Source organism: Sinohyriopsis cumingii, chromosome 13 (assembly GCF_028554795.1).
Source record: "Sinohyriopsis cumingii isolate HCF-2022 chromosome 13, ASM2855479v2, whole genome shotgun sequence".
NCBI classification, from domain to species: Eukaryota; Metazoa; Mollusca; class Bivalvia; order Unionida; family Unionidae; genus Sinohyriopsis; species Sinohyriopsis cumingii.
Window position 1 is genome coordinate 31654555 of NC_142973.1, and position 19860 is coordinate 31674414.

At 33.7% G+C, this 19860-nt stretch overlaps 1 protein-coding gene across 1 annotated transcript; it reads right to left on the reverse strand.

Moving 5' to 3' along the window:
• Window positions 1-875: 875 nt before the first annotated feature.
• LOC149785148 (S-phase kinase-associated protein 1) lies at window positions 876-17168 on the reverse strand. Its single transcript, XM_089978932.1, has 5 exons — window positions 17055-17168; window positions 14833-14929; window positions 11227-11441; window positions 4687-4827; window positions 876-2459 (listed from the first exon to the last, which is right to left on the reverse strand). The coding sequence occupies exons 2-5, from the start codon at window positions 14927-14929 to the stop codon at window positions 2424-2426; spliced, it is 489 nt and encodes a 162-aa protein (XP_089835058.1). The 5' UTR covers window positions 17055-17168; the 3' UTR covers window positions 876-2423.
• Between the last annotated feature and the right edge of the window lie 2692 nt (window positions 17169-19860).

The following is a 19860-nucleotide window of genomic DNA, read 5'->3' on the forward strand; positions in this document are numbered from 1 at the left end:
TTTATTTATAGCAATGGTGGTCTAATTCACAGGCACATCAACATAATTTTACAAACTTAAAAGCCATTCATGCATGCATGCTGTTAAATCTGGTCAATATCTAGAGCAGCTTTATTTGATGATTGGCATCATTTGTGCCAATTTGATTGGCCTATATAACAGTGTGTTCCAGTAAAATCTGGTCCATTTCTGTTGAATAGGTTTTTTTGTGCAGATCCACTGAAATGTTTCTCTATATTAATAATGGTGCCTATACCTCAGAATAGATCATCTTTTGTACAAAACTGAAATCTAATGCCACGATGCTAACATCCAAATCTGGTAAAACTGGTTCTGATTTTAGAGATGATCCAAAAGACAGCAAAAGCTGATGGACAATGGATGCTGCAACTCATACAAGGCATATAACCTCTCAGAATAATGTATATTTTACTAACTGGCACCTAATATATATTAAAAATCTTCCTTTAAAAAGAAATTGTTTAACCAGGATCCACAAAACTGTGCCCTCCACAGACTGGAATATCTTACGGGTAAATTTCAGAGTTTCAAAAAAAAGATATCCTTTGTATGTAGGTGTCCTTATAGTAAGGTCTTATTGTATAAAAGTTCAGATAATCACAATGCTAAGTACTCCTCTTTTTTCAGTTGGATGAATGCTCAAAATGGCATGTGCCGTTAAAAGCATCCGATTTCAAATATGACAAACTTGAATTGGTACGTTTAAAACTTGTCAGTATTGCTTGTTTTGATAATACACAGTACTTTCCTTCAACATTTTTAGCATTGGAAAATACTTAATAGCGCAATTACAAAGATATACACACAAGTAATGTGGTCTAGTATAGGGAAAATGAAAGACAACAAGCTTAAGGTGTCAAATAAATATTCATTTCAATTTCTCACAGGACATAACACAATTAAATGGTATCAAGTCACTTTCTATATTTTTGCTAACAAGGCTGGAAGAATAAAATTGAGAGCATTTAAAGACATGTAGAGAATGTGAACAATGTGAAAAGCTTTTGCAATGTTTTGAGCGAATATGTTTGCAGCTTCGAAAAACATTTTTAAAAAGTACCAATGTATGAAAATCATTTATTGCTTCATGTGAACATGACTTTTAAAGAAAAAGAAAGGACCTGTTTTTTATGCCTGGCAGGAAAAATCCAGCTATCCTATGTGCTAACTTTAACATAATTATAGTTTAAGAAAATAAGGAGAGAGGAAAAAGCACTGGATAATGATCTAATTAAAATTCTACATATTTTCCTCTAAGGACAGAATCATAATTTGAAAGAAACAGACTAACAATTAGGGTAAATTTTGACCAGTATGTCTCTGTACCAAAACATCCAAAATGGGGTTTCAGTAACAGATGATCACAATTTTGCTAAAACTTAGGTCTATAAATCATGCAACCACTATTATTGCAAGAGACTTGCCAATTATTGTAAACTCATTTCGAATCCTTTAGCTTTTATCATTCAATCTGTGGCTATAAAATATGTGACCAGTAGAAATCAGGCCAGGCAATCGCCAAACTTCTTGTGTGTGAAGCTCCAACTCACACCTAAGTCTAACATTTTTTTATGCACTGTAAATCAGGTTTTTTCAAAATATTTACAGACACATCTCAAAGGAATCTGGATACCTCCCCTTAACTTCTGAAATTCAATGCTGTAAATGTACCTAAGATACTTTTAAACAAATCTCTTACTATGGATACTGAATTTTGTGTTCCAACCAATACTGAGAAACGGGTATAATGGCATATTATCACCTTGGTAAACTGACTGCACATTTTATTATGATCTGCATATTTAACAACACTGGAGAAGTGTTTTTCCACAAATTCAAACTTAATCCCTGAAACAAACTTGTGTCTTTAAGCCAGTGGAAGAAAGATGTTATCAAAAAGTTTAAATGTCTACAAGAAAAAAAATTTAAAATACCATCACATTTTCTTGTGTTTAATCATTAAAAGTAGAAAATGTATTTATCACTGATTCAGTATTTTACTGTTACATAAATTTTGAATCTGTAGGTCTATTTGGCTTTTAGTTGAAATTACATCAAATGATAAGCCAACATTCAAGTTCATAAAATTTTGGTAAATATTCTCTAATGGTATCTTTGTTGATCTGAGCCCCTACTTTCTGACATAAATAAGTAGGCCATCAAGTCCTATCATTCTGCAGTAATGATAAAAATAAAAATAAAAAAAGAGCACACAAGTGAAACTGTTGGACAGATACAAAATATTTACACAAGGCAAACAAGCTCCATGTTTACATCTCCCTAAGGAAAATGCCAGCTGAACAGAATACTTTCCACAGTAGTAAATCAGGATTTGTTATTATAATGGTAAGACAGAAATATAAAATGTCTTTAGTTCCTTATACACATATGTACAAAAATGTTCACTTCTCTTCACACCATTCATTCTCCTTCCGCACCTGAAAAATGAAAACAAATTTTGTAAAGGGGAAAAGATCACTAAAACATGCACAGATTTTCTTTGATGCAAATGAATTACTTATTCATGAAATGCTTGACTTAAAGTTAAGACCTGATTTCCCAAATATTTAGTATCCTTGATTTTAACAAGACCATTCAGAATTTTCACTGACAAATCTCACAGGAAATATATTAATAATTTTTTTATTCTGCTGGCTTCAGGATGCAGCATAGGCCTATTGTACTTTCTTGCATACTGTAGGAGATTCATGGAGGCAAGATCTAGACTGATTTGATGTTTAACGTGCTCTCAGACTGGTGGTTCAATTACTGTCGTGTGTCCAAAAGCAAAGCACTTTCTCCACCTACCTTTTTACTAAGTAATACACTCAAGTTAACATGCCATAAAACACCAAACCAAACTTTCAACCATGAACTGGATCATGATGAGAACTTTTAAAGAGTTTCTGACCATCTACAGGAACCACATGGAGATGATGAAACAGAGACAAACCTAGACCCACCCATATTCACATCAGAAACCCATACCCAAACATAGGAAGAAAACCGGGTCAGTGCAAACCAATTTCTGTGTCGGACATTCACTTACGTGGTGATGCATCCAAAATTTTGTGGCTACAGGCTAAAAGAACTGACTCCCTTAAAGGGACTGACAATTTCCATTCAAAATGCATTTCCAGGAGCTTAAATAAGACCATTTCTTAATTTTAACAGTAAAGTGTTGAAACCATTTCAGATACTCTTCAGCAATAACAAGATTTTCAAATTAGATGCTGTGCTGGAAATCTTTTGATGTCAAATTGGAAAATTTTCATTTAGGACAAAGCAGATGTCAACAGAAGTCTTCAAGAAAACCCCATATCAAATGATCATCCATTCAAGGGGAACTGTGACAAGATTTTCATGACGTGCCATAGCAACCATACTGGTTGAATGACTGGCACCGTTTCATTTAGAACTGACTAGGTATCATAAGAAATCTATTAGTGACAACCCCATTCTGATATAGCCATTAGCCATCCATTCTGGGATAGAGATAACAATATTTTCAAGATAACCACCATGGTGGCCATAATGAGCATTAGCCATTTTCATGTCAAATGACTTTCTCTTCAAAAGGAGTAGCTAAATCAAGCTTTTCAAGTTGGCCACAGATTGGATGTTCATCAGCACCTTTTTCATTTAAGACGAAGTAGACATCGTAAGACATAATACATCATGCTCATAATCACCTAAATACAAAACTTAACCAAGTTGTGATGGATGGAAAGACAAAATAGCATCTACCTCTATCATGGAGAGGGAATCAAAGGCATGCAAATATTCTATCATCAATTTTGAGAAAGCCCTGTAAAATGGGGATTACAGTGATCCATATCCATACATGCACTTAAAGTTTGACAACAACGACGGAAACAGTATTGAAAATATAGCTTGGATATTGCTTTGAAGAAATACTAACTAAACACAGAAAAGCAATGCACCCACCCCAAGTTTAGTTACTCAGGCTGAAATGACTTTAAAATACATCCCAATATGATCTGTGAGCAGTGCTGATTAAAACCTGAAAGGGTTGATTATAAAACAGCCACTGTTAAAATGACACCAGATGCATTATTCATTTGTCTAGAGCAATCATTGATATACGAACGAAAAGACACCATTCATTTCTTGGAATTCAACCATAAATTCGTTCAATATGATGCCCAACAAATATACAACCAACTTAAGAAAGCTTAGTTCAATAAACATTTGCAGAAATCAGACAAGAGACATAACTCTTCAAGCAATGCCAACATAAAAGTTGTTGTCAATCCATCAAGACCATACAAAGTTGACCAGAAACGAAATTTGCCATGGATGGGATGAAGGAACATAGATAAACACAATTCATAATTCTACATGTCTGGTAGGAACTTTAAATTTTAAAAAAGGGGGTGGGGAGAGAAGGTGAAATAGTTGTTACAGAGCAGAAAAGACAAATTCAAGCTCTCAAGGAGTAATAAATATCCCAAGCATGAACACAACTCTTTCTTGCCTGGCATTAGATTCGCCTACTCCGCAGACACACTGAGAAGATTCAACACAACCACCAAAAATATATAAATACTACACCACCCATGACAAGTAATTATTATACAATAAATAGCTCACTCATTATCAAATATGACACAAATCTGATAAGCCCACTGAATGCAAATTTACCTGCTCTTCTTCTGCTGGTGTAAAATCATTCTTGATGTTAAATGTCTTCCTAATCTCCTCAGGGGACTTTCCTTTAATCATATTGGCCACTGTCTTGCAGGTAACATCCAATAGACCTTTTATATCCAGGTAATTTGCTGCCTAAAATTAAATTTAACATGTATGTTCTGTCAATATAATTGGTAAACTGCTGACTTATCTTGGTCTTTTAAGCATTGTTATTATCTTACCTTTAATAAGTGTCTAAAGAAATGGTTTCTAGGCATCATTTTGTATAAGCAGTATACTAGCAGCTTTCAGCACAACAAAATTCAAAATGGCACACAAACAATGGCAACATATCATTCAAGGGGCACCAAAAATAGCTTTGAAATTGGCAAGTTGTGATTTGTGTCCTAATCATCTGACAACAAATTAGGTCATGATTTCAATATTATCACTCATGCCACTTCACAAACTTCTCATTGATCAAAACCACCTTGTGCTCAGACAGAGCTAAAAATGAGTGAATCTGAGAATTAACTACCTTTATTTTCTAGCTCAATACTTAACACAAATTAATGACCATACAAAATTACCATAAGGGTGTGTCACAAATATCCTCAAATTTTTTCCCCCGAATTTATGTATGCATTACAAAAGGTTTAAAAAGCAACAGAAACTTCTTTCATCCTTAATCAATATTTTTCTAAGTTACCAACCTTTAAACTGTGCATATGTGAAAAGACATTTGATTTAACACACATTTCACATTGTTTTTGGAGTTCATCATTTTCAATCTCTCCTATAAAATTGTGCAGCCCAATTATAGTCAATTTGCTCACTGCTTTGATAAAAAGCAAAAGGAAAATTATGAATAAAAGTTTCATGGGATATTAAAATAAATAAAACCTATAAAAAAAATGTTGAAGTGTAATTCAACATAATTATCTATTATCTGCTATTTGCCTATACATTTTTATTTAATCCTTAGCTCAATGATGATGATGAATGCTATGGTAACCAAAATTTTAAAAAAAGTGTTTACATAAAGCTATCTTCATAACCCAGTCCACCATGTTGAATGATTTTGTTTCTTGTGTTTCTCTGATGCATTTGTTATACCATTGAAATTGTTAATGGATATTTAATGTTATGGTGACAGAATTTCATAATATGCATTTCAGTATCACCTTTTTTAACCCTCAGCTAATGATGCTAATGTCAACATCATCAAATCAAAGTTTAAAATGCAATTCCACAACTTTAAAATAACCTGACGGAATCTGATGAAACTTGCTATTCATAATGTTTAGAGACTGGAAATGTTTTGTTATTTTTAACAAACTGAATTTCTTTCACAAAAGGTGGTGGAAGGGGTTGGAGAGGTAAAAAAAATCGTTCTTTTTTCACATAATGTGATTTAATTAAATGTATATTTGTTACTATGTCTTGCATTAATTTAAGAACTGGCAAGTGAACAGTTGACTTTATGGTTAAAGAAACACTGATCCTGTGCCTGTTCTAACTGGGGCACAAACCCTACATCACAACTATAAATTTTGTAAGCAACCCAATTTGTAATCACCCCCCCCCCCATACATGTGCACTTTTTGTCATAGTGTAAGAAATTGTACAGTCACCATTAACATGGTCTCTCCTTAATCCTGGATCATAACTTAGAAACTTTTATAACCCTGCAACAGAAGTCTCCCTTGGCAAGGGAAATTAACTCTTAGTCAGCATCGGGCCCTGGGTCTGTCCATATTCCTCTGGGAATCAACCTTTGCATCACAAATTGACAACCATGAAGATCACACCCTATAACCATATAAAGACTTGCTAATACAAGAAATAATAGGATTATAGAGGAGATTTTGGAATCAGTTTCATGTGTGAAAATAAAATGGGAAAAAAAGCTATATACATTTCAATGCCTTTTGCAATTTACAATTCTTTCCTGTTATTATGATAACCACATATTCAAGTATTGATTTTCTTGCAAACTTACTTTTTAAAAAACAAATATAAAACATGAAGTCAATAGTATGATCATTGATATCTTTCCCATTAATATTAAACATCTTACATCTGGGCATTAGAATAATGTAGTCACTGAACAAAGTCCATTTTACTCTGTCTACACTATACTATTTACAAAGTCCAAAATATTTTAGAGTTAATTTTTCAGTTCTTGTGGCATGTCATCAAACTATTTTTCAAGAGCTCTAAGTTTAGCAATTTTGTCCTTTTCACTTTTCCTCAAAATATTTTGAACCATGATAAAGAAAATATTCCTATGGATCTTTGCTTTCAATGCAGAGTCATCAGCAGCAGTCATCATTGTCTCAATGTCTTTTTCAGTACTGTCCTTTCTTCTTCACTCATCCCCATAAACAAAAAAAAGTACAGATATTTGTTTTTTTAATTATATTATTGCTTATTTAAAACAGCGTATGGATATTTTAAACTATTTCATATTACATATATAATAATATTTCTTTCAGCTTAGCTGTATTCTATATTTTTAGATTTATCATGTTCATTGCAATTATTGTCTGTCCTATTTTCTCTCAATCCCAAATTAAGACTATACACAGTTTCTATTTTAAAACTTAAATCTATGTTCACAGACATACCTCTTCTGTCAAAAATGATTTCATGTTGAAGGCTTCATGTTTTGCCTGTATTAAGTGCCATTACAAGAGCTTGGTTTTTTTTCTTCAGCTGCATGTGACAGTGGAGGATCTCTCCTACTGCAAGCAAATCGATATCCTTCTGGCATAATTTACATTTTGCAAAGCTCTCTGAGAAAGATGTCATAATCCAAAATTTATATTTTTCTTCATCTAGCCACCGAAGTTGGAATCAGCAGCCAGCCATGTCAAAGAGAATGATTCAAATTTAAACCACTGCTACATCCGGGCTTCATACAATCGAAGTTCAGAATGTACAACTGTGCAGTGGCCAATGATGGAAACATTTCTGTTCTGGCACAAACTTAGCAAGAGATTGTTTTTTTGTTGTTTTTTCCCCCATATCTTTTAATTTCATTCTGTAAAACAAAAACTATTTAATAATTTCTTTTGGTTTCATGAAAATCAAGGTTTTCCAAGGTACCCAGACAATATTTTGAATTTTCAAGGTGTTTTCAAGGCCTTAAGGGAACAATTAATTTTTCAAGGCCTTTCAAGGTCCCCTACGGACCCAGTTTTCAAAACAAAAGATACATCTATTTAGCTATTATGGTATTTCAAAACATTTCTGATCATCTTCAATCCCCCCTACCCCAATTTCTATGTTCCCCAAATGTCTATGCAGATTCATGGCTGTAGCAGTCAAAATAATCAATACCATGTCAATCTGTCAGCTGATCCCTCTGTAGTCTTTTCACTTGCATAGAATATCTTCCTATTAGTCACAATTTCCTGTATTTTTGACAAAGTGACAGACTGCAGCATGGCTATTTACCTGGAACTCTGATTTCAACTGACCAGCACTACAATATCCCTCTTTATTCCATAAAAGGTTTTAAGCAGCAACAACAAAATAATTCTGTGAAGCTTAATTCTTTAAATGACCGACTGACAAATGATTTTTTTCATCCTTGAAATGTTTGATCCAAAATATTATCCCTAAACCCTCTCTATTCCTCTGCTTACATGTCCATGTTTACTTACAAGTCAGGGGTCAAGCTACCTGGCAAGATTGGTGACTAAGTTGCCAAAAAATGTAAACTTTACTTTCTTCTGTTAAGAAAGTGAAAACGGCTTTGCCCCAACAAGTAACTATAGAATCATGTTATTTAAAGAAAAATTGAAGATTGCTTATTTTGGGGTGAATCAGTTTCGTCTATGCATTCAATATCAGATACTGCAGGTATACATCTTTACTGGGTTAGAATGCAAACAATGCACTCAAATTATACACCAAATTACAAGAATAAAAAAAATGTGCATTAATTTTTAAACATAATTAAAAACATTCCGTTTCTCTGATTTCCTTCAAATTTTACTAGTAGGAAACTAATTAATATACTTCATCCTCCATTTGAGTGTACATGTGAGAATAAAAATAGATAATTTTATTTTGATTCCTACAAGATGATAGTAAGATCAAGGTTTTAGCAGTTTCCACTGCAAAGATAGAAATCTGAAGAGCCAACATGTGTGAAAGTTTGTGAAAGCATCTCCAAAAATTATGAAAATCAATGTTAACAGCATTCAATCTTTCTGTTAGAGAGCTTGTAAACTGAAAAACTCGAATCGGGATAATGCTGAACAATACAAATTGTAGAGAACTCTTTTACTGCCTTATCAAATTTTGTTCTATATATCAAGTTATTCAAAATCTCTGAAACAAAAATGAAAGATAAAACAAAATGTCAAATCATCAAACACGATTCAGATGATATTTATGAAAAATGTACATGTGCATTGCCCATACAACCTTTAAAAAAATGACCCAATAAAAAGGCACTTTCATAAAAACAAAAATCATAAGACTGCAACCTTGCCTCAGCATCTGATACTAATAACAGAAGTGACACTGAAGACTAGAATTGCATCGGCATCTGATTCCTGTAACACAAGTGACACAGAAGACTGCAGCAATGCATGGGCATCTGCTACCAGACCTTCCAACCCTGACGAGTCCATCTCAGTAATGGCAGTTGATTTTTTCCCGTAAGATTTACTGCTATTGTAAAGCTGGAAAATGTAATTAAAAGTTTGACGCATTGATGATAAACATTATGTTCAACTGAAAAGTTTGTAAAGTACGTGTAGACTTTATTTACCACTAGTACAGTTGCACAAACTCTAGTTCCAAACCCTATACAGCTCAATGGCTTGTTGCTATCTCTCAACTTCAAATCTTTCTTGGAAATTTTTTCCATTTCACCTGACGTCAGCAATCATATCTCCCACCACGAGACATAGTCCAATTTTCGCAATTGTTTCCTTTCCGGCATTTATTCACAAGAATCGTAATACTCCTTTTTATTCTCTGATTTGATTATTAATACTTTTCGAGAAGCTTATTTTCCCTTTCACATGCATCACTTTCTGGAAGCCATTTGTTTTAAATTCTACAATCAACAGTTTGATTATGCAGATGCTTCGCATGAACAAATAGGTGCAGTTTAAAGCGTCTAGGTGCTGCTGTAAAGTTAGTCTGGTTCCCTGACTAATTTCACTAATTCCAAGATGAAACATGGATCCAAATAAAACACAGAAGAACCTATTATCCAGTTTTTTTTGGTAACGATCATTTTTCTGTAGTTTTTGCTAGTATGTCATAAGTCTGTATTTTAAGGGTAATTTTCATAAGACTTATGGCAAAATCATAAGAGTTGGCAGGTATGTGATACCAGTACCAGAAGTAATAATGGAGAGTGGGACAAATGCCAAAAGTTACAATGAACACCAATAAATTGCCTCAGCATCTTATACCAGTACCCGAGGTGACACTGAAATCTGGGCACTTTTTCAGCAACTGATAACCAGTTTCAGAAGTGATAATGAAGACCGGAGATTTGCCCCAGCATCCAATAGCAGTAACAAAAGAGTTGCTAACGACTGAAGCATTGCCTCAGAATATGACACAACAGAAATAATAATGAAATTCAGTCAATCAAGTGTAAAATCATTCAGAAAATCAACTTGTCTAATATCGCTACCTTCAAAATGACTTGAAAAAATAAAATGAAACTTTTACAACTATATAGCAATTAAAAATATCCATCATGGAATTATTTGTAGGCACTATAATATTATTTAATTCTTTTCTGCTGGAACTCTTAACACAAAAAACAACTGAAAACACAATCACAATAATTTACTGTGAATGAGAAAAACTTCCTTGAAATTAACGCAGTAATGTTACGGAATTTGATGTTCAATATCATGGTCATGTCACAAGTAAGCATTAGCGATTCCTAGTAAATGATGAAATAAGAAACAAGGTCCCAATTGAAAATGGACCCATATACTTAAATTTCTAGAACAATGGCTAACAGTCACAATATACGTGATAGTTCTTCCTCTCTCTCTTTCTTATGTCTTACTCTAGACTATTTCATATAGTCCATAACAAGAAAATACAGAGTATAAAATAAGGAAATTAAACCAAACTTCTACAGGAAAATAAGTTGCAAAGCCTTTAAAACTAATTTAATATAAACTAGGTGTGTGAAGTGCACAAACCCTGCCAGAGATGCATTGTGATGGGTACCTCCCTACTTTTCTTTTTATAACATGACATCCAATCAGCAGTCAGAAAGAACAAGGTCTGAAGGTCACCCAAAAGCATTATAAATCGGGTCTTGCAATGATTCATGGGGCTTGATAAAATTATTAATATATGATGGCTGCACAAGTAAGAAACACTGCTTACTAAGCTACTACAAACATACTGCAGATATCAACTCAAAAAAGAAATAATTCCGTTTTAAAAACAATAGTGTAAAAAAATTGGTATGCATTAAAAAGCCCCATAGTTGGTAAGTAGGTAGCTAAATGGAAGAAACTAAAGTATTTCAAGACTATGATATTCACGTACTAAAATCAATTCAAATAATGTCCCCTGGTCAACTTTGAGAAATTCTGCATCCCAGGAACAGATGTCATCGGTTCTTTTCTCCTTATTCTCATCATCCTCTGGTGGGGGTGGGTCATCCTTGTGGTATGTGCACCACTGAATGACTTTCTTCAAGATTGCTGCATTCACATTTGGGAGGGGTACAGGTTCATCCTCATCTTCATCCATACCAAGATCTGATGAAAATTGTAAAAAGAAAATATAAATAAATCAACAGAAACATGCATATATTTAAGTATATAATAATAATTTTGATTTAACTCTGACAATTTTTCAAACATCAACCCTCCCCTATTTTATTGATAGCTGGTACTTAACAGAATTATCTACATTTCTATCAACATTTTCTGAATCCTTTTACATTTTTCTATGCAGTTTCTAATATTAACATCAGTCCAAAATTGTACACCTATTTTTTTATCTCCCACTCCAGATTACTTTGGAATGCTATCACTGCTCATGATTAGCATCCGTTTTAAGACAAAGTATGGTTAATAAAAATATTTTAAATGGCATTGAAAAAACAAAAGTTTATTTATATCACAATATCACCCAACATAGAGACTATATATATATATATATATATATATATATATATATATATATATATGAACACACACACACACACACATTTATGACAGAAAGATTTGAATCCTTTTGGACAGAAATGGATGACCTGAGAGATAAACAGGGACAAGTGGAAGCAAAGCAGGAAATGCAGTGTTTGCATAGTATGCACATGTGCACTTTGGTTCTCATTTTATTATGTCCTCTATTTATCAATATGAATATTTGCATTTAACATTGGTTTTACACAAAACATTTTCTTCAGGTTAGAAAATTCTCCACTGAATGCATATTTAAAACAATTTTACATGTACAAATGTATTATGTTCATATGCAATATATTTTGGCCATATGACTTTTATAGTGCAAAGCAGAAACTGTACATTGTAAATAATTTTAACTCATAGGAGTACCCAGATAACATTAATGTCATTGCAAGTTTGTAAAAATACTTAATCAACTATCACTTAAACAAGAATTTTCTGAACGATGGTTTGAAACATCCCTTGTAACATGTACACGAGTGCATATGCACAAGTGTCTATACACCATAGTGTCTGTCCTAATTTCTTTGTTCCAGATAACACATTACTGCAACTATTCATCAATGACAAACTGAAGCATAATTGTTGGTAAATGGATAAGACCCTTCAATCCAACAAAGCTGACACGAACATATAAGGTGCCACGCATGACATGTGGATGCATCTATTTTTAGGAAGATGGATTTTCTTAATATAACCAATCACTTTCAAGCTTCATGACAATCCAATGACAGGATTTCAAATTTATGGTGAAAACATCTGTCTATGTACTTGCAGCAATGTCGTGTATGAATTTATATTATTTGCTTCACTGCTTTTTTTTTTTTAAATTTTCAGTCAGAATATAACCTTGATCTTAATGTGTTTCTAGAGTTCCACAACGTAACAAATCCTACTTGTTTCTGCCCATGACAGGTTTATTTATGGCTGCAAACAGATTTTATAAAGAAAATAACAAAAACATATTAGTTAAAATCCTTAAAAAATAGTTTGAAAAGATCTTCTATTCTTAAACCACAAGCTGGTATGTTTTCTTCATCAAATGATAACATGCATAACTCGGGCAACGATAACTTGTTCGGAAAAGGGTTTATGATCATTCAGCTATTATAACATGCGCCTGTGAATATGCAAGAATTCAATTCTCTGCATAACTGACTATATGATGCATGCAATACATTTTGCTTTGGTATACAACATAACACTCGAACTACCTGGCTAGATCAATGGAGCGTTTCAATAGTCGTAAATTAGTCACTCAAATGAACATCTGAAAAGTCACAGAGTGAAGTGATTTTCACTTTTGTTACTGATGAAGGTGAAGTTTACATTCATTTTTTAGGTGACTTATTTGCCCACTTCACCTGGTAGGATTGTTATATATATATATATATATATATATATATATATATATATATATATATATATATATATAATTTGTACCCCTTAAATATTGTGACAGTTACTTCAGTTACTTACTGCACTGATATAATTTCAAAGGCCTATGTTACAGAGAAACCCAGCAAAGGATTATATCAGCTTTATTTCGAGGAATATTCTGACAATCTTCCTCCTCCTTCACAGATCAAGTGTAAGTGTTGATCATTAAAATTATTCAAGGATGTTTACTTTCTGATGGCATCATCGTATTTCCACACAAAGCACCATTCAAGTTAATCAAAAAAATGCTCAACTACTGATCCAAATTTAGGCATTCAGGTACTAACTCTGTATCAAATAAAGCATTTAATGAAGCATATCTATTTATTTATGATACATGATATTCAGGTTCTAACTCTGTATCAAATAAAGCATTTAATGATGCGTGTCTATTTAGTCATGATACATGATATTCAGGTACTATGTATCAAATAAAGCATTTAATGATGCATATCTATTTAGTCATGATACATGATATTCAGGTACTAACTCTGTATCAAATAATGCACTTAATGAAGCATGTCTATTTAGTAATGATACATGATATTCAGGTACTAACTCTGTATCAAATAAAGCATTTAATGATGCATATCTATTTATTTATGATACATGATATTCAGGAACTAACTCTGTATCAAATAAAGCATTTAATGATGCATATCTATTTAGTAATGATACATGATATTCAGGTACTAACTCTGTATCAAATAAAGCATTTAATGATGCATATCTATTTATTTATGATACATGATATTCAGGAACTAACTGTATCAAATAAATCATTTAATGATGCATATCTATTCATTTACGATACATGATATTCAGGTACTAACTCTGTATCAAATAAAGCATTTAATGATGTATATCTATTTATTCATGATATATGATATTCAGGTACTAACTCTATCAAATAAAGCATTTAATGAAGCATGTCTATTTATTTATGATACACGATATCCAGGTACTAACTCTGTATCAAATAAAGCATTTAATGATACATATCTATTTATTTATGATACATGATAAGAGCTATTCTGTTAAAACACAACTTGGACACAAAGAAGGCACTTTCAGTGTGTAATTGCTCATGGATGCAGTTTAGAATTTTATTGAACATGTTCATCTACGAACTCTTAGAGTAATTAGTACATTGGAAAACATTCTTATAAACTACTTTCCAAGGTAACATGCATGTTTAAAAGCAACAGCCCTAACGTAATACAGACAGAAAATAAATCTTTATTTGATGTATTTTAATAATCTTCCAACTTGTCCTGGGCTATGGATTTTTCTGCACCGACTCTAAGCAGTTCTCGTCAAATGGTGTGAAAATGTGCAGCATTCAACAGAGTGAAATAAACTTATTCCAGGTGACTTCTGACATAAAAGATTTTTAAAAAAATGTCAAAAAATGTCATCAACAAACTATGAATTCACATGAGCCACAGGGTCCAAGGTAATGCCAAAAAAGACACCTGAGGACTTCAATGAACCATTAAGATATACAATCATTTACCTTCTAACATAGTTTTTATTGTAATGGACTGTTTGGCAATTTCAACATCCACCTCAAAAATTTCACCATCAGAGCTATGAAGCTTGAGCGTAGGCATCTGAAATAAATATTAAATTTGAAGGTATTATCATATAATAATATGCTAATAAGATCAGGCTTTGACATTATAAGTCTTCCAAGTTTGAATCTGGTGTGCATATACTATTTTATGCACATCAAATAATATAGGACATTACTTTTTTTTATACCACTTTTAAATGACTTTGAACAAAACTTGAACTAAACGAGTCTGGTCATAGTCTACATGGCAAGCTACCCCCCTCCCAATAATCACGTATCTAACTTTAGTCTTGCACATCATTATAAAACAATAATTTGGCTACTGACTTGCAGCTTACACATGACTGTAAAACAGGAATGACCCACAAAGATAGATAAAATGATCAAACTGTACCTATCAAACTGGGACATATCTGGTCACATTGTGCGACACTTTTGCCACCATGCAGCAAAAGAATTGCTTCGACCCTCTACCTTAATGATATAAAAACCACCTCTCTTTCGAATGTGACAACTCTGAGTTACCATGTCAATATGACTGGAATTATGAGTACAGGCGAGATAAAAAAATGTCTGCACACTGATTCACACAATATTTATTGAAATAATCAATGCCTTACCCACAAAGCAAAATTTCAGTTAACAGAGACTGAGCGGTCACTACAGATATGCTCCTGTGACTGCTTATGACAGGGAGAGACCAATGTAAATGCCTCGCTGTTGACAACCAAAGGCAGGTCACTGTAACATGTTGGATATTTATACAGGGATTTTGCCAGAGGAAATCAGAATGGCCATTGTGAACAAGTGTCTGCCTAGAGTAAAAGTCATAGGTAGGACAAGTTTGTGTACTGGAAAAATTATTTTTGGTTTTGATTATACTTGTGGTATAAAACTCATGCATACACACACACTCAAGATCCTGAAATTCTAATGGTTCTTCCATGATTTTTTCCCCCAAAATAAGTATGGCCACAATACATTTTGAAACTAAATATAAAAACATGCATGCTGTGTAGCTTCTTGTGATGTCGACTAACAGTGTAACAAAGTAAAACTTTCAGGAATATCACACAAAACTGGCAACAAATAACGACGCTTTTCTACAAAAGTAAAGTTCTAATGTTTTTGTCAGACTTTACTTACCCTGATATCTTTTCTCTAATAAATTCAAATTCTCACCAAAGAAATGGACCTGTTTTCAAGTTTGGTTGGCCTACATTTCATTTGGCTGGAAAGCTGTGAAAGCCAGGAATGGTGAAATCAGGTTAAGTTGAAATATTATTCTTAAATGAAACGAATAAAAATATATTATGCCTGTTGGAACTGTTAGCAACGTTTCGTTTTGTTCAATAAACATATCCCCCCACATAAACCTACTTTGACGTAACTGGACTACCGTCACATTGCAATAAATTCAAATGTCAATGGATCATGAAAATGTGTCCATTTGCTAAGGCCATATTTTGATTCCACCAGGATAAAGACAACACAGTAAGTATATTAATTACACATAAATTAGTGGAAGAGTGTCCATATAGGCTGCCAAGTGTGTGAGATATTCCTGAAACTTTGACTCCGATGTCAACCAACACTGGAACACGCTATACAAGGCCGTTATTTGGGTAGTTAGACATAGCACTAAAACAAAAACATGTGCCATGTCTTACATTGTAGGACTAATGCTATATTTAGATTCAACTTTTGATCAGCTCCTGTCGTGATATCTTACGATCTGGGGGAGGGGGCTTAAATGTAAGAAGGAAATCCCGGTAAATTCAACAAAGTTAATATTACTCCCTAAAACCACATATATCAAAAATACATTCAGCATGGTACCGAATGCTTTCTAGAACTTGCAATGAGTGAATGCAAAAATACAGTAAAAACGATTCAGAATTAACGATGCCCGTTCGACTCCAACAAAAACAAATCCGTTTTCAGTGTATGACTTAATAACTACATAACTATTAAAACCTAAAACTAGCAAAGATGACTCCAAATACATTTTTAGCAATGACAGTCGTCCGCCATTTTGCTGGCATGCGACTACAAGTTCTGTAGGTCTACTGCATCTAGGTTCTCCGTATCTTGCTGTTATCGCAAGATATTTACAACACCGAAAAATCATAAATTTTATAACAAATTATTCTTATTCAAACCTCTGCTTATCAAGATATACAAAACAACACGAAACTGTCTTGAAATTCTCCTGTGTTGTGTTTCTTCTGTTTTTCTGTGACAACGACCTCTATCTGAACACTGACAAGAACGGTAACTCTAGAGAGTATGAATTACTCGCATCGTGTTGCTATTGAAACAAAAACAAAACCGTTACCAGAGGACGAAAGATAAATAGTGCATGAAACGGTTTTTACTGTAGTTTCTATTTATGAAATAATTCCATAAGAAAGATTTTTCTCTTTTTAATGCTTGTAATTGAATTCAAATTTGAAGGTCTACGCAAAAAACGAACAAACAGAAAATTATGTTGAATGAAATGTCGCGCCAACTTCGCCCATGCATGCACAGCACATTGTCCAAACATTTGGCATAACCAGCTTTTAAAGAAGATTAAGTTATTACAACCACACTTTACTTTTATGGGTGTTCTGCTGAGTAATGTGTGTCGCCTGATTTGCCTGTATATTTCATAATCTAAAAACCCTGCTTTGGCAATTTCTTAAGAAAAGCAGGTCATACAACCACAGTTTGCAGGTTATAGGTGTTAACTTCAGTGATAAATGTGAATGCACACACGAAATTATACGACCATCCAAAATAACAAAAAAAAAAAAACAGTGTCTCTGAAACTAAACCACGAGCAACAGTGAGTGCCTGCGGGACCTGCCCTAGGGCAAGGCAAACAAGGCAACCGCTTGCTATCTTGGGCCCCGCATGCTGCCGTGGACCGAAGCAATTATGGTAGCAGAACTATATTATATGAGATGAGAGAGAGAGAGAGAGAGAGAGAGAGAAATTGTATGCCGACTGCAATATTTGCTTACGCATGCTTATATTATTCAGAAAACAGTCCTGCAAAAAAGGGTTGATAACAGTGGCGTCGCTAGGGGTGGTGCGGGGGGTGCGGACCGCACCGGGTGACACCATCTCAGAGGGGTGACACCAAAATGAAAAACTGCAAATTTTACAGAGCACACACTGCTCGGTCTAGTCGGATTTCATAAGTGGATAACCGATCATAGTTAAATACATGACTAACAGGTACAGCAGTGGCGTCGTTAGGGGGATGCGGGGGGGGGGGGGGGGGGTTGCGGACTGCACCGGGTGACATTACTAAGGATTCTGTATGGTCTGTTACGGAAGGAGGACCATGGGGGTGACACCATGAGCTACCGCACTGGGTGACACCAACCCGAGTGACGCCACTGGTTGATAATATGAAAGAATTACGTTAATAGTTACAACACAGTAGTAATACATCTAATTCAGTGAGGTTGGTTTTCCTACTAATGTGTATATAATGAATATTGCCTCAACCCACGAAAATGGAACTGAACTTTTATCGTTTTATTTAATATTGGTAGAAAACTGACAACAAATATAAATACACAGGTAAGTGCACGTTAAAAATGTACATTCCCCCCGAATGGTACTTCTTTTTTTTTTCGATTTATTTAGTAATTAATATGTATTTTAAAAAAAACACTTTGTAAAATTGTTTTTATTTTTTTTTTAATTTTCGTGTTATCAAATATTACAATCTTAAATCTCTGTACAATAACTGTACAAAGCGGCATAATTCAACTTCGGTTCTGAAATGGAAATTATATTAGAGGAAACAGCGGATTCACTGTTTAGATAATCCCTGATACATCTTAAAAGTTCTAATAATGTGATTATACGAGTAATTGATAAATTCATATTATTATACATATTTAAAGGGAAATAAAAATGCTGGTCTATATTTCTTTATCTATCCGTATAAGAACTTGTATCCATCTACACCAATTTCGCTGCCAGGTATAGTTTTAATTTCAACATGAACGAAACACCTCAGCTTACTATTCAATTTACTGGGGTTTGACGGGCACATTATGATGTTATTACATTATATCTTTGTTTGTATGAGAAAGACAATCCAGCAAGGAAGTACTCTTCATCTTAAACAAAGAAAAACAGCTCAAAAACACCCGGATGCAAAAAAAAAATCAAAAAAAAAAAAAACAAATAAAAAAAAAATCAAAATCAAATGAAGTCAAAGAGATAACTGATGCATGTCTAAATTACAAACGGAATTGGCCATCAAAACGTGACTTTTCTTTGAAAACGCTGCCCTCAAACTTGCCCAATTCAGGCTGAGGAAATAGGTTGTGTACAGATGTCTGTTTGAAAGGACAAATTCATCCTTTAATAAAAGTTAAAGAAACCAGGAATTTGACTATTCGACAATGGAAAAAGTGTTTCGGACGTGGACGTTCAATTTTAGAATTTATAAGACAATTTCCATGTATCACACAGTCCTTTCGCGTAGATCTCTGAGAGAAAAATGTGTACCAACGGAATGTGTGGTGGCAAGGCTTTTATTGTATTACCTTCTAATGGTTGGTTACCAATGTCTAAGGGATGATATAATTCGGTGGTATAGCCCGGATCGAGTGAATATCAAAAATATGAAATTTATGGGTGGAATGACTTCAGATCTGATCAGAGATTTAGAATAGAACAACTCGAACCCCGTATATAAAATATAACATTTTAATCAATTAGATAAACAAACTAAGAATAAATAAGACCAATCGTAAGATACACTTCTACTAGAAAATAAATTAGTTAAAAGTTCTAAAATGCAATTAGTAGTTTCGTTTACTTAGATACGGCAGATTTTCATGCCGAATCGAGCGTGTTTCGAACTTAATTGTCCTGCATGTCTGCATAAACTGATCGTGTTGCTCGACACCAGCCAGAATCAACGTAACTTGTCGTTTGAAGTTGACCTGTACAGCA

Excerpts from the sequence above, each read along its gene's own strand:
- LOC149785148 (XM_089978932.1), bottom strand. The coding sequence starts at position 14,929 with ATGCCTACGCTCAAGCTTCATAGCTCTGATGGTGAAATTTTTGAGGTG. Across the intron at positions 11,442-14,832 it reads AATAAAAACTATGTTAGAAG|ATCTTGGTATGGATGAAGAT; the intron begins GTAAATGATTGT and ends AATTTTCATCAG. Across the intron at positions 4,828-11,226 it reads CATTATTTGAATTGATTTTA|GCAGCAAATTACCTGGATAT; the intron begins GTACGTGAATAT and ends ATTTAATTTTAG.